Raw genomic sequence first — 19,489 nt, 5'->3', positions numbered from 1 at the left:
AGAGAGTGACAGAAACGTAACAAACCAGAGAAATATGAACCTCATTTTTACCGCTGCCGCCTTTCTCCTCTCCTCCTCGTATCGTTTGGTCGCTTGTGTCTCTTCGATGCCGCAGACAGAGAGTCGTCTGCCGGGCGCTGTCTGTGTCTGGCTGCCCTGAAACACGAGAGACAGAAGGAAGGGTGGTACTATTGGGGGGTTTTAATAACAGCGACGAAGAAATGAGAGAGACAGGAGGAAGATGGTTCTATTGGGGGGGGGTTTTAACAACAGCGAAGAAGAAACAAGAGAGACAGAAGGAAGATGGTTCTATTGGAGGGGTTTTAACAACAGCGAAGAAGAAACAAGAGAGACAGGAGGAAGATGGTTCTATTGGAGGGGTTTTAACAACAGCGAAGAAGAAACAAGAGAGACAGGAGGAAGATGGTTCTATTGGGGGGGGTTTTAACAACAGCGAAGAAGAAACAAGAGAGACAGAAGGAAGATGGTTCTATTGGAGGGGTTTTAACAACAGCGAAGAAGAAACAAGAGAGACAGAAGGAAGATGGTTCTATTGGGGGGGGTTTTAACAACAGCGAAGAAGAAACAAGAGAGACAGAAGGAAGATGGTTCTATTGGGGGGGGTTTTAACAACAGCGAAGAAGAAACAAGAGAGACAGAAGGAAGATGGTTCTATTGGAGGGGTTTTAACAACAGCGAAGAAGAAGAGCGTCTCTCTGCGTTGATCTCTGACTGCTTTGTTATTACACATCAGGGAGAACGGGACTATCATTTTTCCGCCTTTTTGTGGATGGAAGTGGAAAAAGGATATGTTTTTTTGGGGGGAGTGGGTTTTCTTTGAGGAGGAGGACGACATCAGATATTTCCACTCAGACTCTGTCGCATTGCAGACTTCCCATGACACTTGTGGGGGTCGTGGAGTAAAACGGAGAACACCACCGTGTTTGTAGACGAAACGGTTTCGGATGCTACCAAACAGAAACATCAGCATATCAACGATGCTGACTTCAGACCAGTCTCCTGGTACCTGTCAGGGGTCATAGAGAGAGACCAGTCTCCTGGTACCTGTCAGGGGTCATAGAGAGAGACCAGTCTCTTGGTACCTGTCAGGGTCATAGAGAGAGGACATGGACAGTGCTGACTTCAGACCAGTCTCCTGGTACCTGTCAGGGGTCATAGAGAGAGGACATGGACGATGCTGACTTCAGACCAGTCTCCTGGTACCTGTCAGGGGTCATAGAGAGAGGACATGGACGGTGCCGACCTCAGACCAGTCTCCTGGTACCTGTCAGGGGTCATAGAGAGAGACCAGTCTCCTGGTACCTGTCAGGGGTCATAGAGAGAGACCAGTCTCCTGGTACCTGTCAGGGGTCATAGAGAGAGACCAGTCTCCTGGTACCTGTCAGGGTCATAGAGAGAGACCAGTCTCCTGGTACCTGTCAGGGGTCATAGAGAGAGACCAGTCTCCTGGTACCTGTCAGGGGTCATAGAGAGAGACCAGTCTCCTGGTACCTGTCAGGGGTCATAGAGAGAGACCAGTCTCCTGGTACCTGTCAGGGTCATAGAGAGAGGACATCAACGGTGCTGACTTCAGACCAGTCTCCTGGTACCTGTCAGGGGTCATAGAGACCAGTCTCCTGGTACCTGTCAGGGGTCATAGAGAGAGACCAGTCTCCTGGTACCTGTCAGGGGTCATAGAGAGAGACCAGTCTCCTGGTACCTGTCAGGGGTCATAGAGAGAGCACATCAACGGTGCTGACTTCAGACCAGTCTCCTGGTACCTGTCAGGGGTCATAGAGAGAGACCAGTCTCCTGGTACCTGTCAGGGTCATAGAGAGAGACCAGTCTCCTGGTACCTGTCGGGGTCATAGAGAGAGACCAGTCTCCTGGTACCTGTTAGGGTCATAGAGAGACACCAGTCTCCTTGTACCTGTCAGGGTCATAGAGAGAGACCAGTCTCATGGTACCTGTCAGGGGTCATAGAGAGAGACCAGTCTCCTGGTACCTGTCAGGGGTCATAGAGAGAGACCAGTCTCCTGGTACCTGTCAGGGGTCATAGAGAGAGGACATCAACGGTGCTGACTTCAGACCAGTCTCCTGGTACTTGTCAGGGGTCATAGAGAGAGACCAGTCTCCTGGTACCTGTCAGGGGTCATAGAGAGAGCACATTAACGGTGCTGACTTCAGACCAGTCTCCTGGTACCTGTCAGGGGTCATAGAGAGAGACCAGTCTCCTGGTACCTGTCAGGGGTCATAGAGAGAGGACATCAACGGTGCCGACTTCAGACCACTCTCCTGGTACCTGTCAGGGGTCATAGAGACCAGTCTCCTGGTACCTGTCGGGGGTCATAGAGAGAGACCAGTCTCCTGGTACCTATCAGGGGTCATAGAGAGAGGACATGGACGGTGCTGACTTCAGACCAGTCTCCTGGTACCTGTCAGGGGTCATAGAGAGAGACCAGTCTCCTTGTACCTGTCAGGGTCATAGAGAGAGACCAGTCTCCTGGTACCTGTCAGGGGTCATAGCCTACAAACCGTCCTGGACTTCAGACCAGTCTCCTGGTACCTGTCGGGGTCATAGAGAAAGGAGATGGAAGGCTCCAAGATCATTGAGCGGTTTATAGATCTGTATCTCTGTAGCCCTACAGCTGTTTGGGTAATAAATATAGGCAATAAGATACACTGTATATACAAAACGTATGTGGACACCCCTTTAAATTAGTAGATTTCAGCCATTTCAGCCACCCGTTGCTGACAGGTGTATAAAATCAAGCACACAGCCATGCAATCTCCATAGACAAACATTGGCAGTAGAATGGCCTTCATGAAGAACTCAGTGACTTTCAACGTGGCACCGTCACAGGATGCCACCTTTCCAACATGTCAGTTCGTCAAATTTCTGCCCTGCTAGAGCTGTCCCCGGTCAACTGTACTGTAAGTGCTGTTGTTGTGAAGTGGAGCAACAACGGCTCAGCCGCGAAGTGGTAGGCCACACAGGCACATAGAATGGGACTGCCTGTCACACCCTGACCATAGTTTGCTTTGTATGTTTATGTTTCAAAATGCAGTCTGGCTAGGTGCTGTAGAGAGACTCCCTCCCTGGGGAGTGGGAGCTGCAGCCTGGCTAGGTGGTGCTGTAGAGAGACTCCCTCCCTGGAGAGTGGGAGCTACAGTCTGGCTAGGTGCTGTAGAGAGAGTCCCTCCCTGGGGAGTGGGAGCTACAGTCTGGCTAGGTGCTGTAGAGAGAGTCCCTCCCTGGGGAGTGGGAGCTACAGCCTGGCTAGGTGCTGTAGAGAGAGTACCTCCCTGGGGAGTGGGAGCTGCAGCCCGGCTAGGTGGTGCTGTAGAGAGAGTTCCTCCCTGGGGAGTGGGAGCTGCAGTCTGGCTATTTGGTGCTGTAGAGAGAGTCCCTCCCTGGGGAGTGGGAGCTACAGTCTGGCTAGGTGCTGTAGAGAGAGTCCCTCCCTGGGGAGTGGGAGCTACAGCCTGGCTAGGTGCTGTAGAGAGAGTACCTCCCTGGGGAGTGGGAGCTGCAGCCCGGCTAGGTGGTGCTGTAGAGAGAGTTCCTCCCTGGGGAGTGGGAGCTGCAGTCTGGCTATTTGGTGCTGTAGAGAGAGTCCCTCCCTGGAGAGTGGGAGCTGCAGTCTGGCTAGGTGCTGTAGAGAGAGTTCCTCCCTGGGGAGTGGGAGCTGCAGCATGGCTAGGTGGTGTAGAGAGAGTTCCTCCCTGGGGAGTGGGAGCTGCAGTCTGGCTAGGTGGTGTAGAGAGAGTTCCTCCCTGGGAGTGGGAGCTGCAGCCTGGCTAGGTGGTGTAGAGAGAGTTCCTCCCTGGGGAGTGGGAGCTGCAGTCTGGCTATGTGGTGTAGAGAGAGTCCCTCCCTGGGGAGTGGGAGCTGCAGTCATGACATCAAGGTGGTATAACTATTCACCATATGCCCACGTCACCCTCCCTCAACCTTGGTTCCCGGTAACCAAACATCCAGTTTGATGTCACACATACTTACCAACCTGGCTAAATTACACCTGATCTCTTCAGTAATTCACCTGGCTAAATTATACCTGATCTCTTCAGTTAGCCACCTGGCTAAATTATACCTGATCTCTTCAGTAAGCCACCTGGCTAAATTATACCTTATCTCTTCAGTAAGCCACCTGGCTAAATTATACCTGATCTCTTCAGTAAGCCACCGGGCTAAATTACGCCTGATCTCTTCAGTAAGCAACCTGGGTAAATTATTCCTGATCTCTTCAGTAAGTCACCTGTCTAAATTACACCTGATCTCTTCAGTAAGCCACTTGGCTAAATTACACCTGATCTCTTCAGTAAGCCACTTGGCTAAATTATACCCAATCTCTTCAGTAAGTCACCTGTCTAAATTACACCTGATCTCTTCAGTAAGCCACCTGGCTAAATTACACCTGATCTCTTCAGTAAGTCATCTGTCTAAATTACACCTGATCTCTTCAGTAAGTCACCTGGCTAAATTACACCTGATCTCTTCAGTAAGTTACCTGACTAAATTACACCTGATCTCTTCAGTAAGTCATCTGTCTAAATTACACCTGATCTCTTCAGTAAGTCACCTGGCTAAATTACACCTGATCTTTTCAGTAAGTTACCTGACTAAATTACACCTGATCTCTTCAGTAAGTCACCTGGCTAAATTATACCTGATCTCTTCAGTAAGCAACCTGGCTAAATTACATCTGATCTCTTCAGTAAGTCACCTGGCTAAATTACACCTGATCTCCTCAGTAAGTCATCTGTCTAAATTACATCTGATCTCTTCAGTAAGTCACCTGGCTAAATTACACCTGATCTCCTCAGTAAGTCATCTGTCTAAATTACACCTGATCTCTTCAGTAAGCAACCTGTCTAAATTACATCTGATCTCTTCAGTAAGTCACCTGGCTAAATTACACCTGATCTCTGCAGTAAGTCACCTGGCTAAATTACACCTGATCTCTTCAGTAAGTCACCTGTCTAAATTATACCTGATCTCTTCAGTAAGCCACCTGGCTATACTACACCTGATCTCTTCAGTAAGTCACCTGTCTAAATTACACCTGATCTCTTCAGTAAGTAATCTGGCTAAATTACACCTGATCTCTTCAGTAAGTCACCTGGCTAAATTACACCTGATCTCTTCAGTAAGCCACCCGCCAGCCTAACCAGACGGTGTTCTCATTATTAGTGTCAAACAGGTTGAGACCAGGTGATATATTTTATTAGTACCTCTATTTAAACAGGAGACCATTCACATTCACCCTGTCCATGGGTTGTGTCCCAAATGGCACCCTATTCCCATTTGTAATGCACTATTTTTGACCTGGGCTTATATATAGAACTCCTCCTGTCCCCTGGTCTCACCCATATGGGCTCTGGTCCTAAAGTAGTGCACTATATAGGGAATATGGAGCCATTTGGGCTGCCTGGAAGACACACAGGAGGGGTTGAATGACTGGTCTGGGGGGGTAGCAAGTATCCTTGTGGTTAGAGAGGTGAGCCAGCAACGGATGGTTTCTGGTATCAAATCCTAGATGCCATTGCCTGTCGTTGTGCTCTTGAAGAAGGCACTTACTTACACCCCCCCCCCCCCCCCCTTCACTGTCTGCCTGTATGCCTGCCTGTCTTTATGTCTTTATGCCTGTCTGTATGTCTGTCTGTCTGTCTGTATGTCTTTATACCTGTCTGTATGTCTGTCTGTCTGTCTGTCCTTATACCTGTCTGTATGTCTGTCTGTCTGTATGTCTTTATGCCTGTCTGTATGTCTGTCTGTCTGTATTTTTTTATACCTGTCTGTCTGTCTGTCTGTCTGTCTGTCTGTCTGTCTGTCTGTCTGTCTGTATGTATGTCTGTATGTCTTTATACCTGCCTGTCTGTCTGTATGTCTTTAATCCTGTATGTATGCCTGTCTGTCTGTCTGTCTGTCTGTATGTCTTTATGCCTGTATGTATGCCTGTCTGTCTGTCTGTATGTCTGTATGCCTGTCTGTATGCCTGTCTGTATGCCTGTCTGGATGCCTGTATGTCTTTATCCCTGCATGTCTGTCTGTATGTCTGTCTGTATGCCTGTCTGTATGGCTGTCTGTATGCCTGTCTGTATGCCTGTCTGTATGTCTGCCTGTATGCCTGTCTGTATGCCTGTCTGTATGTATGCCTGTCTGCCTGTATGCCTGTCTGTATGTCTGCCTGTATGTATGCCTGTCTGCTTGTATGCCTGTCTGTCTGTGTGTGTGTGTGTCTGTCTGCCTGTATGCCTGTCTGTCTGTGTGTGTGCATGTCTGTCTGTGTGTGTGTGTGTGTGTGTGTCTGTCTGTGTGTGTGTGTGTCTGTCTGTGTGTGTGTGTGTCTGTGTGTGTGTGTGTGTGTCTGTCTGCCTGTATGCCTGTCTGTCTGTGTGTGTGTGTGTCTGTCTGTGTGTGTGTGTGTCTGTCTGCCTGTATGCCTGTCTGTCTGTGTGTGTGTGTCTGTCTGTCTGTCTGTCTGTCTGTCTGTCTGTCTGTCTGTCTGTCTGTCTGTCTGTCTGTCTGTATGTCTTTATGCCAGTCTGTCTGTATGTCTTTATGCCTGTCTGTCTGTATGTCTTTATGCCAGTCTGTCTATATGTCTTTAAGCCTGCCTGTATGCCAGTCTGTCTGTGTTTGTGTGTGTGTGTGTGTGTCTTTCGGAAGACTTGGATTTAAAACAGAAGACACATTTCGGTGGGAACAATTGACCAATAGAGTGATGTTAATGAATACCGACCCCTTGGCGTAGTGTGTTTGTCAATGCAGAGCATTAACCAAACATTTTCTTCTGTAGGTTCAATTATTTGAATTCCATGTCATTCTGTTTTTTTCTGTGAGCTAAATGGGCATATTTGCAGATAAGCAGCAACGCGGAAGCATCACCATCATGGGACTTCATTGTTCTATTCTGTGTTGTTACAGCCTTCAACCCACATAATGCATAGTGCATTTAATGTAAAAATAACTCAACAAAAAATACATTGAAAACCGTGATTATTTTGCTATAATTGAACTAAAACCGAACCATCCACAAAAAGCACTAATCGCTCAGCAATAGTGTGTGTGTGACCCTGGCTACTCACTGCAGCCTTTACAGCCTGTCCGTCTGCCAGGCTCCAGGTGGAAGAACACTCTGGTCTGTCAGCCAGGCTCCAGGTGGAATAACACTGTGGTCTGTCAGCCAGGCTCCCAGTGGAATAACACTGTGGTCTGTCAGCCAGGCTCCAGGTGGAATAACACTGTGGTCCGTCAGCCAGGCTCCTACTGGAATAACACTGTGGTCTGTCAGCCAGGCTCCAGGTGGAATAACACTGTGATCTGTCAGCCAGGCTCCAGGTGGAATAACACTGTGGTTTGTCAGCCAGGCTCCCAGTGGAATAACACTGTGGTCTGTCAGCCAGGCTCCTACGGGAATAACACTGTGGTCTGTCTGCCAGGCTCCCAGTGGAATAACACTGTGGTCTGTCAGCCAGGCTCCTACAGGAATAACACTGTGGTCTGTCTGCCAGGCTCCCAGTGGAATAACACTGTGGTCTGTCAGCCAGGCTCCTACAGGAATAACACTGTGGTCTGTCTGCCAGGCTCCCAGTGGAATAACACTGTGGTCCGTCAGCCAGGCTCCAGGTGGAATAACACTGTGGTCTGTCAGCCAGGCCCCTACAGGAATAACACTGTGGTCTGTCTGCCAGGCTCCCAGTGGAATAACACTGTGGTCTGTCAGCCAGGCTCGCAGTGGAATACCACTGTGGTCTGTCAGCCAGGCTCCTACAGGAATAACACTGTGGTCTGTCAGCCAGGCTCCAGATGGAATAAAACTCTGGTCTGTCAGCCAGGCTCCTGGTGGAATAACACTGTGGTCTGTCAGCCAGGCTCCCAGTGGAATAACACTGTGGTCTGTCAGCCAGGCTCCAGGTGGAATAACACTGTGGTCTGTCAGCCAGGCTCCTACAGGAATAACACTGTGGTCTGTCTGCCAGGCTCCCAGTGGAATAACACTGTGGTTTGTCACCCAGGCTTCCAGTGGAATAACACTGTGGTCTGTCAGCCAGGCTCCAGGTGGAATAACACTGTGGTCTGTCTGCCAGGCTCCCAGTGGAATAACACTGTGGTTTGTCACCCAGGCTTCCAGTGGAATAACACTGTGGTCTGTCAGCCAGGCTCCAGGTGGAATAACACTGTGGTTTGTCAGCCAGGCTCCAGGTGGAATAACACTGTGGTCTGTCAGCCAGGCTCCAGGTGGAATAACACTGTGGTCTGTCTGCCAGGCTCCCAGTGGAATAACACTGTGGTTTGTCACCCAGGCTTCCAGTGGAATAACACTGTGGTCTGTCAGCCAGGCTCCAGGTGGAATAACACTGTGGTCTGTCTGCCAGGCTCCCAGTGGAATAACACTGTGGTTTGTCACCCAGGCTTCCAGTGGAATAACACTGTGGTCTGTCAGCCAGGCTCCAGGTGGAATAACACTGTGGTTTGTCAGCCAGGCTCCAGGTGGAATAACACTGTGGTCTGTCAGCCAGGCTCCCAGTGGAATAACACTGTGGTCTGTCTGCCAGGCTCCCAGTGGAATAACACTATGGTCTGTCAGCCAGGCTCCAGGTGGACTAACACTGTGGCTGCTTTGACTGCTTTCTTACAGGATAGTTCTGTCATTGTGTCATCAGGCAGTTGGGGTTATTATGGGATAGACAGACGGAGAGAGGGAGGGGGAGAGAAAGAAGGAGGGAGAGGGTGGGCGAGAGAGAAAGGGAGGAGAGGGAGGGAGAGAGGGAGAGAGAGAGGAATCGGGAAATAGAGAGGGAGAGAGGGGAGAGAGAGAAAGGGGGAGATAGAGATAGAGAGGGAGTGAGGTAGAGGGAGAGAGGGGAGAGAGAGCTGGTCGGTCACCGGGGTCAGCAGACCACGCTGTCATTAGAATGCAGACCTAACTTAGTTCTTGTCTGTTCTCTCCTCTCCTCCTCCTCTCATTGACTAGAGTACAGAGAGAGAGCAGAGGGAGAGGGATGGAGTGAGAGTGGAGAAAGGTGAGAGAGGGACGAAAAAGAGCAGAAAGAGGAGAAAGGATAGAGAATAAGGAGTTAAAGAGAGGAGAGAGAGTAAAGAAGGGTGGGCCTGATAGACCAATGTTGTTACTAAGGGGAATAGGGCGGTATTTTTACCCAAAACATATTTGCACCCAACAAATAAACTCAAAGCTTCCTAGATCAAAGAAGAATGCTGTTCCGTGTGTAAAACGTTCCAATGCTGAATTATTCCATGTCGCTAGTTGAGAGGGGGGAGAGGAGGAGAGGGGGATACAGGGGGATACAGAGAGGGGGATACAGAGAGAGGGAGAGAGGGAGAGAGAGACAGGGAAGAGAGAGAGTGAAAAAGAGAGAGAGAGAGGGAGAGAAGAGAGAGGGAGGGAAGGGGTACAGAGAGAGAAAGAGAGGGAGAGAAGAGAGAGGGAGGGAAGGGGTACAGAGAGAGAGAGAGGGGGAGAGAAGAGAGAGGGATGGAAGGAAGGGGTACAGAGAGAGAGAGAGGGGGAGAGAAGAGAGAGGGATGGAAGGGGTACAGAGAGAGAGAGAGAGGGAGAGGAGAGGGAGGGAAGGAAGGGGTACAGAGAGAGAGAGAGAGGGGAGAGAAGAGAGAGGGATGGAAGGGGTACAGAGAGAGAGAGAGGGAGAGAAGAGAGAGGGAGGGAAGGGGTACAGAGAGAGAGACAGGGAAGAGAGAGAGTGAAAGAGAGAGAGAGAGGAAGGGAAGGGGTACAGAGAGAGAGGGAGAGAGAGAGGGAGAGAAGAGAGATTGAAAAAGAGAGAGAGAGAGGGAGAGAAGAGAGAGGGAGGGAATGTGTACAGAGAGAGAGAGGGAGGGAATGTGTACAGAGAGAGAGAGAGAGAGAGAGGGAGAGAAGAGAGAGTGAAAAAGAGAGAGAGAGAGGGAGAGAAGAGAGAGGGGGGGGAAGGGGTACAGAGAGAGAGAGAGAGGGAGAGAAGAGAGAGAGAGAGAGAGAGAGAGAGAGAGAGAGAGAGAGAGAGAGGAGAGACAGAGACAGAGAGAAGTGGGGTACAGAAACAGAGATCTGCCATATTTATTTGCTATAGTTTCTTTGCCCTGTTCTGTTTTATGTCAACTCTTCTTCTTCCGTCCTTGTCTTCTGTGATCAGTCAGATGACAGACTAAAGCGTTCACCTCAACCTTCATTCATATAGTAAGGATGGCCTCCATCTTATGGGCTCCTAACCAACTGTGCTATTTTGTTTGTTTTTTCCACATAGTTTGTAACTTATTTTGTACATAGTGTTGCTACCGTCTCTTATGACCTGAAAAGAGCTTCTGGACATCAGAACAGCGATTACTCACCTCCAATTGGACAAAGATTATTTTTTTCAATGAGTCCGACGCGATGGATATACTGCTTCTCCGAGACCAGGTCCAAATCCCTGTCAATCGCGTGAAGAAAAGACGGTTGAGATCAGAGTGCCTTGTGAGAATTCTTGGGCGAGTGTTTAAACCGCCTCTACCATCCGTTCTATTGACCAACATGCAATCACTGGAGAATAAACTGGAAGAGCTCAGTTTGAGACTGTCCTACCAACGGCACATTAAAAGCTGTAATATCTTATGTTTCACCGAGTGGTGGCTGGAACCATGACAAGGATAAAATACAGTTGGCTGGGTTTTCCGTGCATCGACAGAACAGCTACGTCTGGTAAGACGAGGGGTGGTGGCGTGTGTCTATTTGTCAATAACAGCTGGTGCCCGATGTCTAATATTAAAAGGGGTCTCAGGGTATTGCTCGCCTGCTGTTGATGGATGCCTTGGCCTCATTCTCAACTGGCCAAGGCATCCATATATTGTCCCTTTGGGAGTTTGGGAGAGTGGACAGGACAGGACAGGACAGGACAGGATTGGGTCTAAGGAACATAAGGCATCTAAAGGACATTCCTTTTTGGTGATAGGAGAGATTATTCGTATAGCTTGGATTCTCACGTGGTCTTTTTATACCTTGACGCTCTATACCTCAGTGGATCCCCACCTTCCACTTCACTCTCAGGAATATCTGTTTCCGTGTGTAGGAGTACACCAGATAGCACTCTACTCACTCTCAGGAACATCTGTTTCCGTGTGTAGGAGTACACCAGGTAGCACTCTATTCACAGAGGGCTATTCAGGAAGTCTTTACAGTGTTTGATCTGATGAAGATGTCGTTTTGTAGAGTCAAGGTGAACCAGCAAGACACACACGGAACATTCCAGAGAAGTGGGAGTCACTCAAATGGATTGATATTTTTTTTATTTTAAAGCTATATATCGAAAGCCTTGAAGCTTGGGAGTTCAACTTTGGGGACACTTATATTCTAAGAAAATAAGATTTAAAACTTTTTTTAAATGTATGGAATAGGGCTACAATGTTACCATGGAACTAAAGACACGGCGTTCGCTACTTGAGGATGCTGAACTTTATTGATGACATGACATGCGTCCATTATGTTTTACTTCATTCAATGTATACAGAAAATAACATTTGGAAATCATCTTAAAAATTACTCCATGCTTCTGGAGTCAACGGCTATTCTGTTGTTGACCCAATCTGTCGACATGGTCAGTCATAATGTAATCATTTGGGCTACTACAATATCAGAACATGAGCGATTAGGTCAGTAATAATGTAATCATTTGGGCTACTACAGTATCAGAACATGAGAGATTAGGTCAGTCATAATGTAATAATTTGGGCTACTACAGTATCAGAACATGAGCGATTAGGTCAGTAATAATGTAATCATTTGGGCTACTACAGTATCAGAACATGAGAGATTAGATCAGTAATAATGTAATCATTTGGGCTACTACAGTATCAGAACATGAGAGATTAGGTCAGTCATAATGTAATAATTTGGGCTACTACAGTATCAGAACATGAGCGATTAGGTCAGTAATAATGTAATCATTTGGGCTACTACAGTATCAGAACATGAGCGATTAGGTCAGTAATAATGTAATCATTTGGGCTACTACACTATCAGAACATGGACTGATATTTCATCCGGCCAAGATGTGTGTGTGTGTAATACGTCTGTATTTGTAAAGGAATATAATTAGTTGACAGTATTCTAACCTCGTCCCCAGTTCATGTAAGATGTGTGTGTAATACATCTGTATTTGTAAAGGACTGTAATTAGTTGACAGTATCCTAACCAGTATCCTAACCTCGTCCCCAGTTGTCCCTTGTGTTTACTGTTTGTCAGAATATTGTTACAACAAAACATACCATGGTCACCCCATATTTTCATTTACTATTTGATACAGGCCATTGATCCTGTCTTACTGCCCATTGGTCTAACTCTACATGTAGCCCCGCCCACTTGCTTGTGTGTCATTGGGCCGGAATGCACCGGAAATTGGAAGACAAACGAGACAAATTGGCCGTGCCGTTGTTGCCAGGCTACACAAGGTGGATATTATAGGTCTCTTTAGTAGATCTTAAAGGCGGTGAGCTTTAAGTCTCCTCTGACACGAACGTAGGTAATGACGTCCAGGACGGTACGGTTGAGGAATTTGATCTCATGCCCATTAGGCATCTCCACTTCAAACACGTCTCCGGTCAGCTTCAGGACAATCTGAGAGAGAAGGGAGAGAGGAAACCCGTCACTATGACAACACATTGACTTACTCTCTTACTCTCATTGTTACATCACTATATTCTACGCCTAGTTCAACTCTGACTTGACTAGGTAATTAGAGGGTAAATACATTTATTCCCAAGATTATTCATTCATCTAGTAATTAAAGGCTGTACTGATAATGCAGTCAGTATGACAGAACTCATAACTACATTGAACAATGCAGTCAGTATGATAGAACTCATAACTACACTGAACAATGCAGTCAGAATGACAGAACTCATAACTAACTACACTGAACAATGCAGTCAGTATGACAGAACATATAACTAACTACACTGAACAATGCAGTCAGTGTGACAGAACTCATAACTACACTGAACAATGCAGTCAGTATGACAGAACTCATAACTACACTGAACAACGCAGTCAGTGTGACAGAACTCATAACTACACGGACCAACGCAGTCAGTATGACAGAACTCATAACTAACTACACTGAACAATGCATTCAGTGTGACAACTACGAAGTTAGAGGTAGTGAATCAGCAAAAAAAGCCTTCTAGTCTTCGTGTACAGCTGGCATACGTTCAGTCTTTGCGCTAAGCTAGCTAGCATACGTTCAGTCTTTGCGCTAAGCTAGCGCTAACACAAGTTAGCATTGGCACGCAAAACTACCTTTTTAACTTCCGTCATACTGGACTCAGACATAAAAATGGTATCCACAAGTTAATCCGATTCATCCCTTTAAGAAATACCACAATGACATTCTTCTCAAATATTATATTTTCATTTATTTAAACATTTGTATAGATAGATATATATATATATATATATCCGGGACTAACGTCCTCCGTCGGTCCAGTCAGGACTCTCTTCCCATCCCAACAATTGTCCCACCTTGACAGTAGAACCCCTTTGGAGGTCACTGTGTTTCTCTCTCTCCTCGTGACCCCAGCAGCCGTCAATCTTTGAGTTGCACACAAGCACAGCACCGTCCGTGTCATCCTCAAAACGTGGGTTGAAGTGCAGTGCCAGGTGATCTTCGTCACAGCCCAGTTCTATCTGGAACCTTGAGGTTCGTTCAAACGAGGGAGATAATTCGCTGTCAAAATGTTGTTTTGTGCTAAGCCCGCAAACGTTCGGTAACATTAGGAAACAGTCCGAGAAGGGTAGTTGTGAGGCGAACGTAAGTGTCTGTTTTGGGTCGAAACTGCCGATACAAATAATAATTTGTCCATGTAGGGTTTCTATTGCATGTAGTAGGAATATAAAGTTATTAGCAGTATGACCACGGTAATCATCGCTGTTTGTTGTTGTACCCCAACATTTTGGAATGTTCATTCAAATCGTTCAACTGAAATCGTTGCTAGGTAACGTGTTCGCCGCAAACAGAACCCTTCTTGGACCTGAGTAATAGGAAGTCACATGACAAATCATTCCAGAAACCCCACTACATGTCTGCACTTCTCTGACATGGATTGGTTTCACACATACAGTATACCACACATATACTATACATACAGTACACCACACATACAGTATAGCACACATACAGTATACCACACATACAGTATACCACACATACAGTATACCACACATATACTATACATACAGTACACCACACATACAGTATAGCACACATACAGTATACCACACATACAGTATACCACACATACAGTATACCACACATACAGTATACATACAGTACACCACACATACAGTATAGCACACATACAGTATACCACACATACAGTATACCACACATACAGTATACCACACATATACTATACATACAGTACACCACACATACAGTATAGCACACATACAGTATACCACATATACAGTATACCACATATACAGTATACCACACATACAGTATACCACACATACAGTATACCACACATACAGTATACCACGTGCAGTATACCACACATACAGTATACCACATATACAGTATACCACACATACAGTATACCATATACAGTATACCACACATACAGTATACCACGTGCAGTATAGCACACATACAGTATACCACATATACAGTATACCACACATACAGTATACCACACATACAGTATAGCACATATACAGTATACCACATATACAGTATACCACATATACAGTATACCACACATACAGTATAGCAACACTAAACCGTTCTCCGTTCTCTAGTCTTTAGAACAAACATTTGTGGAACTGTTGGTTTGTTTTTCAACTCTTCTTCTAAAATAATGTGATGTGTTCTCTGCGTGTGATTTCCAGACCAGGCCAGTTAAATGTACGTACCCCTTCGCCTCAGGCAGAATCCTCCCCTCCACTTTCAACTGGTCTCCAGCTCTCAGCTTCACATTCTTCAGCTCAAGTACCTGTTATGAAGAAGCGTACAGTTGACTGTCTTTGGACGTATAAGGTCAAAGGGGATCGTCTTTTATTAAATGTGTCACGTTGTGTTTGCTTCATGCCATTCGATCATTTATCTCTGGCTTTGTAAGCACAATTTACAGTTTATGTCCCATTAATATTGTATAGTAATGTACATAATAGTATTCAGTGTCACACCCTGACCTTAGAGAGACTTTTTTATGTCTCTATTTTGGTTTGGTCAGGGTGTGATTTGGGGTGGGCATTCTATGTTCTGTTTTCTATGTTTTTTGTGTTTCTATGTTTTGGCCGGGTATGGTTCTCAATCAGAGGCAGCTGTCTATCGTCGTCTCTGATTGGGAATCATACTTAGGCAGCTGTAACGGTTTTCTTCCGCTGAAGGAGAGGAGGACCAAAATGCAGCGTGGTTAGAGTTCAACATGTTTAATAGAGACAATAAACTTGAACACTACAAAAAAACAAAATAACAAATGTGATAAAACCGAAACAGTCCTATCTGGTGCAATGACACAAAGACAGAAGACAATCACCCACAAAATACCCAAAGAACATGGCTGCCTAAATATGGTTCCCAATCAGAGACAACGATAAACACCTGCCTCTAATTGAGAACCAATCTAGGCAACCATAGACTTCCATAAACACCTAGACCACAAAACACCCCATAAACATACAAAACCCCTAGACCAGGAAACACCCCATAAACATACACAACCCCTAGACCAGGAAACACCCCATAAACATACACAACCCCTAGACCAGGAAACACCCCATAAACATACACAACCCCTAGACCAGACAAAACAAATAAATCCCCCTTGTCACACCCTGACCTAACCAAAATATGAAAGAAAACAAAGATAACTAAGGCCAAGGCGTGACAAGCACGAAGGTTATTAAGACTTACCATTGTCTTTGCCATGTTGTCACTGGTGGTGGTGGGGAAAAAACAGTCCTGAATCTAGTGTGGGATGGAACGAGAGAAGCCTCTATGCTGAGATACACAGAGATTTAAAAGGTAAGGTTATAAGTCCAGCCCCCTTTCACATATCACTAACGGATTAGCATGATGAGGGGGGTCAAGAGGTACTTCATGATGATTCAATCCACAGATGTTTGATTATCCCACTGAGCCTAGAGCCCAATGCTGGGCTTTAACAAGGAGCTTGGTGACAGTAGAGACAGCTTAGCTCTAGGTGTTTATGGAAATCTCTGTACAGCGCTGATGATGTCACGCATACTGAACAACCTGCTCTTTGATCAGTAATCAACTGTGATTGATCAGTAATCAACTGTGATTGATCAGTAATCAACTGTGATTGATCAGTAATCAACTGTGATTGATCAGTAATCAAGTGTGTTTGATCAGTAATCAACTGTGATTGATCAGTAATCAACTGTGTTTGATCAGTAATCAACTGTGCTTGATCAGTAATCAAGTGCCACAATGTTGAGCGAGATAATATTTTTTCCACACACAGGACAACACTGTGGACCAATAGACTACTGGATCACACAGGACAACACTATGGACCAATAGACTACTGGATCACACAGGACAACACTATGGACCAATAGACTACTGGATCACACAGGACAACACTATGGACCAATAGACTACTGGATCACACAGGACAACACTATGGACCAATAGACTACTGGATCACACAGGACAACACTATGGACCAATAGACTACTGGATCACACAGGACAACACTATGGACCAATAGACTACTGGATCACACAGGACAATACTATGGACCAATAGACTACTGGATCACACAGGACAACACTATGGACCAATAGACTACTGGATCACACAGGACAGCACTATGGACCAATAGACTACTGGATCACACAGGACAACACTATGGAACAATGGTGTGTGTGTGTGTGTGTGTGTGTGTGTGTGTGTGTGTGTGTGTGTGTGTGTGTGTGTGTGTGTGTGTGTGTGTGTGTGTGTGTGTGTGTGAGAGAGAGTGAGAGAGAGAGAGAGAGAGAGAGAGAGCATGGCAAATGTAATGACTGGTTCAGGGTATCAATCAGGGTTATAGTCATGGTAATGATCAGGGTTATGGTAATGATCAGGGTTATGGTTCACGGTAATAATCAGGGTTATGGTAATGATCAGGATTATGGTTAATGGTAATGATCAGGGTTATGGTAATGATCAGGGTTATGGTCCATGGCAATGATCAGGGTTATGGTAATGATCAGGGTTATGGTAATTATTAGGGTTATAGTAATGATAAGGGTTATGGTAATGATCAGGGTTATGGTAATGATCAGGGTTATGGTTCGTGGTAGTGGTCAGGGGTATGGTAATGATCAGGGTTATGGTAATGATCAGGGTTATGGTAATTATCAGGGTTATGGTAATGATTAGGGTTATGGTAATGATTAGGGTTATAGTAATGATAAGGGTTATGGTAATGATCAGGGTTATGGTAATGTTCAGGGTTATGTTAATGTTCAGGGTTATGGTAATGATCAGGATTATGGTTAATGGTAAGGATCGGGGTTATGGTAATGATCAGGGTTATGGTAATGATTAGGGTTATGGTAATGATTAGGGTTATGGTAATGATCAGGGTTATGGTAATGATCAGGGTTATGGTTCGTGGTAGTGGTCAGGGGTATGGTAATGATCAGGGTTATGTTAATGATCAAGGTTATAGTAATGATCAGGGTTATGGTAATGATCATGGTTATGGTAATGATCAGGGTTATGGTGATCATCAGGGTTATGGTAATGATCATGGTTATGGTAATGATCATGGTTATGGTAATGATCAGGGTTATGGTGATCATCATGGTTATGGTAATGATCATGGTTATGGTAATGATCATGGTTATGTTAATGATCAGGGTTATAATGGTCGTGCACCAGTCATTTCGTAATTGTTGCCCTCTCACTGGTGTCACTGCTGACACGGATTGCAAACCATTCAGATCGCTACAGATAAACCTAGATGATTCATCTGTATTCTAACCATTACTGTAAATTATACTGAAATATAGATTTTAATATTTCATACCTTGAAAACAATATTGATGTAACATTAAATACATTATTATTTTGTAGTAAAATATAGCAAAGGCTTTGTGATCAAATTCATCAGGGATTATTTCTTGTTACATCTTGCAGAGTTGCTCATTCAAATTTCACCCAGTCCAGCTCAGGGAATAGGTGACTTCATGAACAATCAGCACATTAAAAAAAACCAAAATAACAACAATAGCTATGGGCTTGTGTCAACACATTTTTGTGATCTTGCAATAAATTTGCATTACGTATTACTTGAGTAATTTACCTTTTGCATCAAACCTACAATAGCATGAACTCAATTAGACAGGCTTGAGCAGAGACTTCACCAGGAAATTAGCTGAAAATATTCAATATAATTCATTAGAGAATACGCACGCTCCTTCACTAAATGCTGATGTAGTTTTTCCTCACATACAGGACCAGAACCAGACAGAAAACAACGGCACATTAATTCATGTTTTACAATTCTTTAAATTAGGTGCAAAAATAGCATTATATGAAAAGTGAATTGGCACTGATTATATCACAAACCGTTGTTTGTGAAGTTTCTTCATGTCAATAAACCAATCAGCCAATAACAGACCAGTTGTTTTTTCATGTGACCTGCATCAGCCAATAACAGACCAGTTGTTTTTTCATGTCACCTGCATCAGCCAATAACAGACCAGTTGTTTCTTCATGTCACCTGCATCAGCCAATAACAGACCAGTTGTTTTTTCATGTGACCTGCGTCAGCCAATAACAGACCAGTTGTTTATTCCTGTCACCTGCATCAGCCAATAACAGACCAGTTGTTTCTTCATGTCACCTGCATCAGCCAATAACAGACCAGTTGTTTATTCCTGTCACCTGCAGTGTCACCAGTTTGTCTGGTTAATAAAGCTCTGTAATTGTTGACAGATGGAATCCATGTTTGCAATGAGATTGTCCGCTTGGTGGAACAGTGTGGTGATGGACCGGTGTGGTGATGGAACGGTGTGGTGGTGGAACGGTGTGGTGGTGGAACGGTGTGGTGGAGGAACGGTGGTGGAACGGTGTGGTGGAACGGTGTGGTGGAACGGTGTGGTGATGGAACGGTGTGGTGATGGAACGGTGTGATGATGGAACGGTGTGGTGGTGGAACGGTGTGGTGATGGAACGGTGTGATGATGGAACGGTGTGGTGGTGGAATGGTGGTGGAACGGTGTGGTGGTGGAACGGTGTGGTGGTGGAACGGTGGTGGAACGGTGTGGTGGTGGAACGGTGGTGGAACGGTGTGGTGGTGGAACGGTGGTGGAACAATGTGGTGGTGGAACGGTGTGGTGGTGGAACGGTGTGGTGATGGAACGGTGGTGGAACGGTGTGGTGTGGTGGTGGAACGGTGTGGTGGTGGAACGGTGTGGTGGAGGAACGGTGTGATGGTGGAACGGTGTGGTGGTGGAACGGTGGTGGAACG

The 19,489-nt window shown here is 45.7% G+C and overlaps 1 protein-coding gene across 1 annotated transcript; it reads right to left on the bottom strand.

Annotated features, from left to right (window-relative positions):
• Positions 1-12,444: 12,444 nt before the first annotated feature.
• LOC139394357 (galectin-1-like) lies at positions 12,445-15,927 on the bottom strand. The gene is made up of 4 exons (XM_071142405.1): positions 15,913-15,927; positions 14,910-14,989; positions 13,518-13,689; positions 12,445-12,614 (listed from the first exon to the last, which is right to left on the bottom strand). Exons 1-4 carry the CDS (start codon positions 15,925-15,927, stop codon positions 12,468-12,470), a joined length of 414 nt encoding a protein of 137 aa, XP_070998506.1. The 3' UTR covers positions 12,445-12,467.
• Positions 15,928-19,489: the final 3,562 nt, after the last annotated feature.

This window comes from Oncorhynchus clarkii, unplaced genomic scaffold (assembly GCF_045791955.1).
Source record: "Oncorhynchus clarkii lewisi isolate Uvic-CL-2024 unplaced genomic scaffold, UVic_Ocla_1.0 unplaced_contig_1577_pilon_pilon, whole genome shotgun sequence".
NCBI lineage: Eukaryota > Metazoa > Chordata > Actinopteri > Salmoniformes > Salmonidae > Oncorhynchus > Oncorhynchus clarkii.
This window is presented reverse-complemented; position numbering and strand designations above follow the sequence as displayed.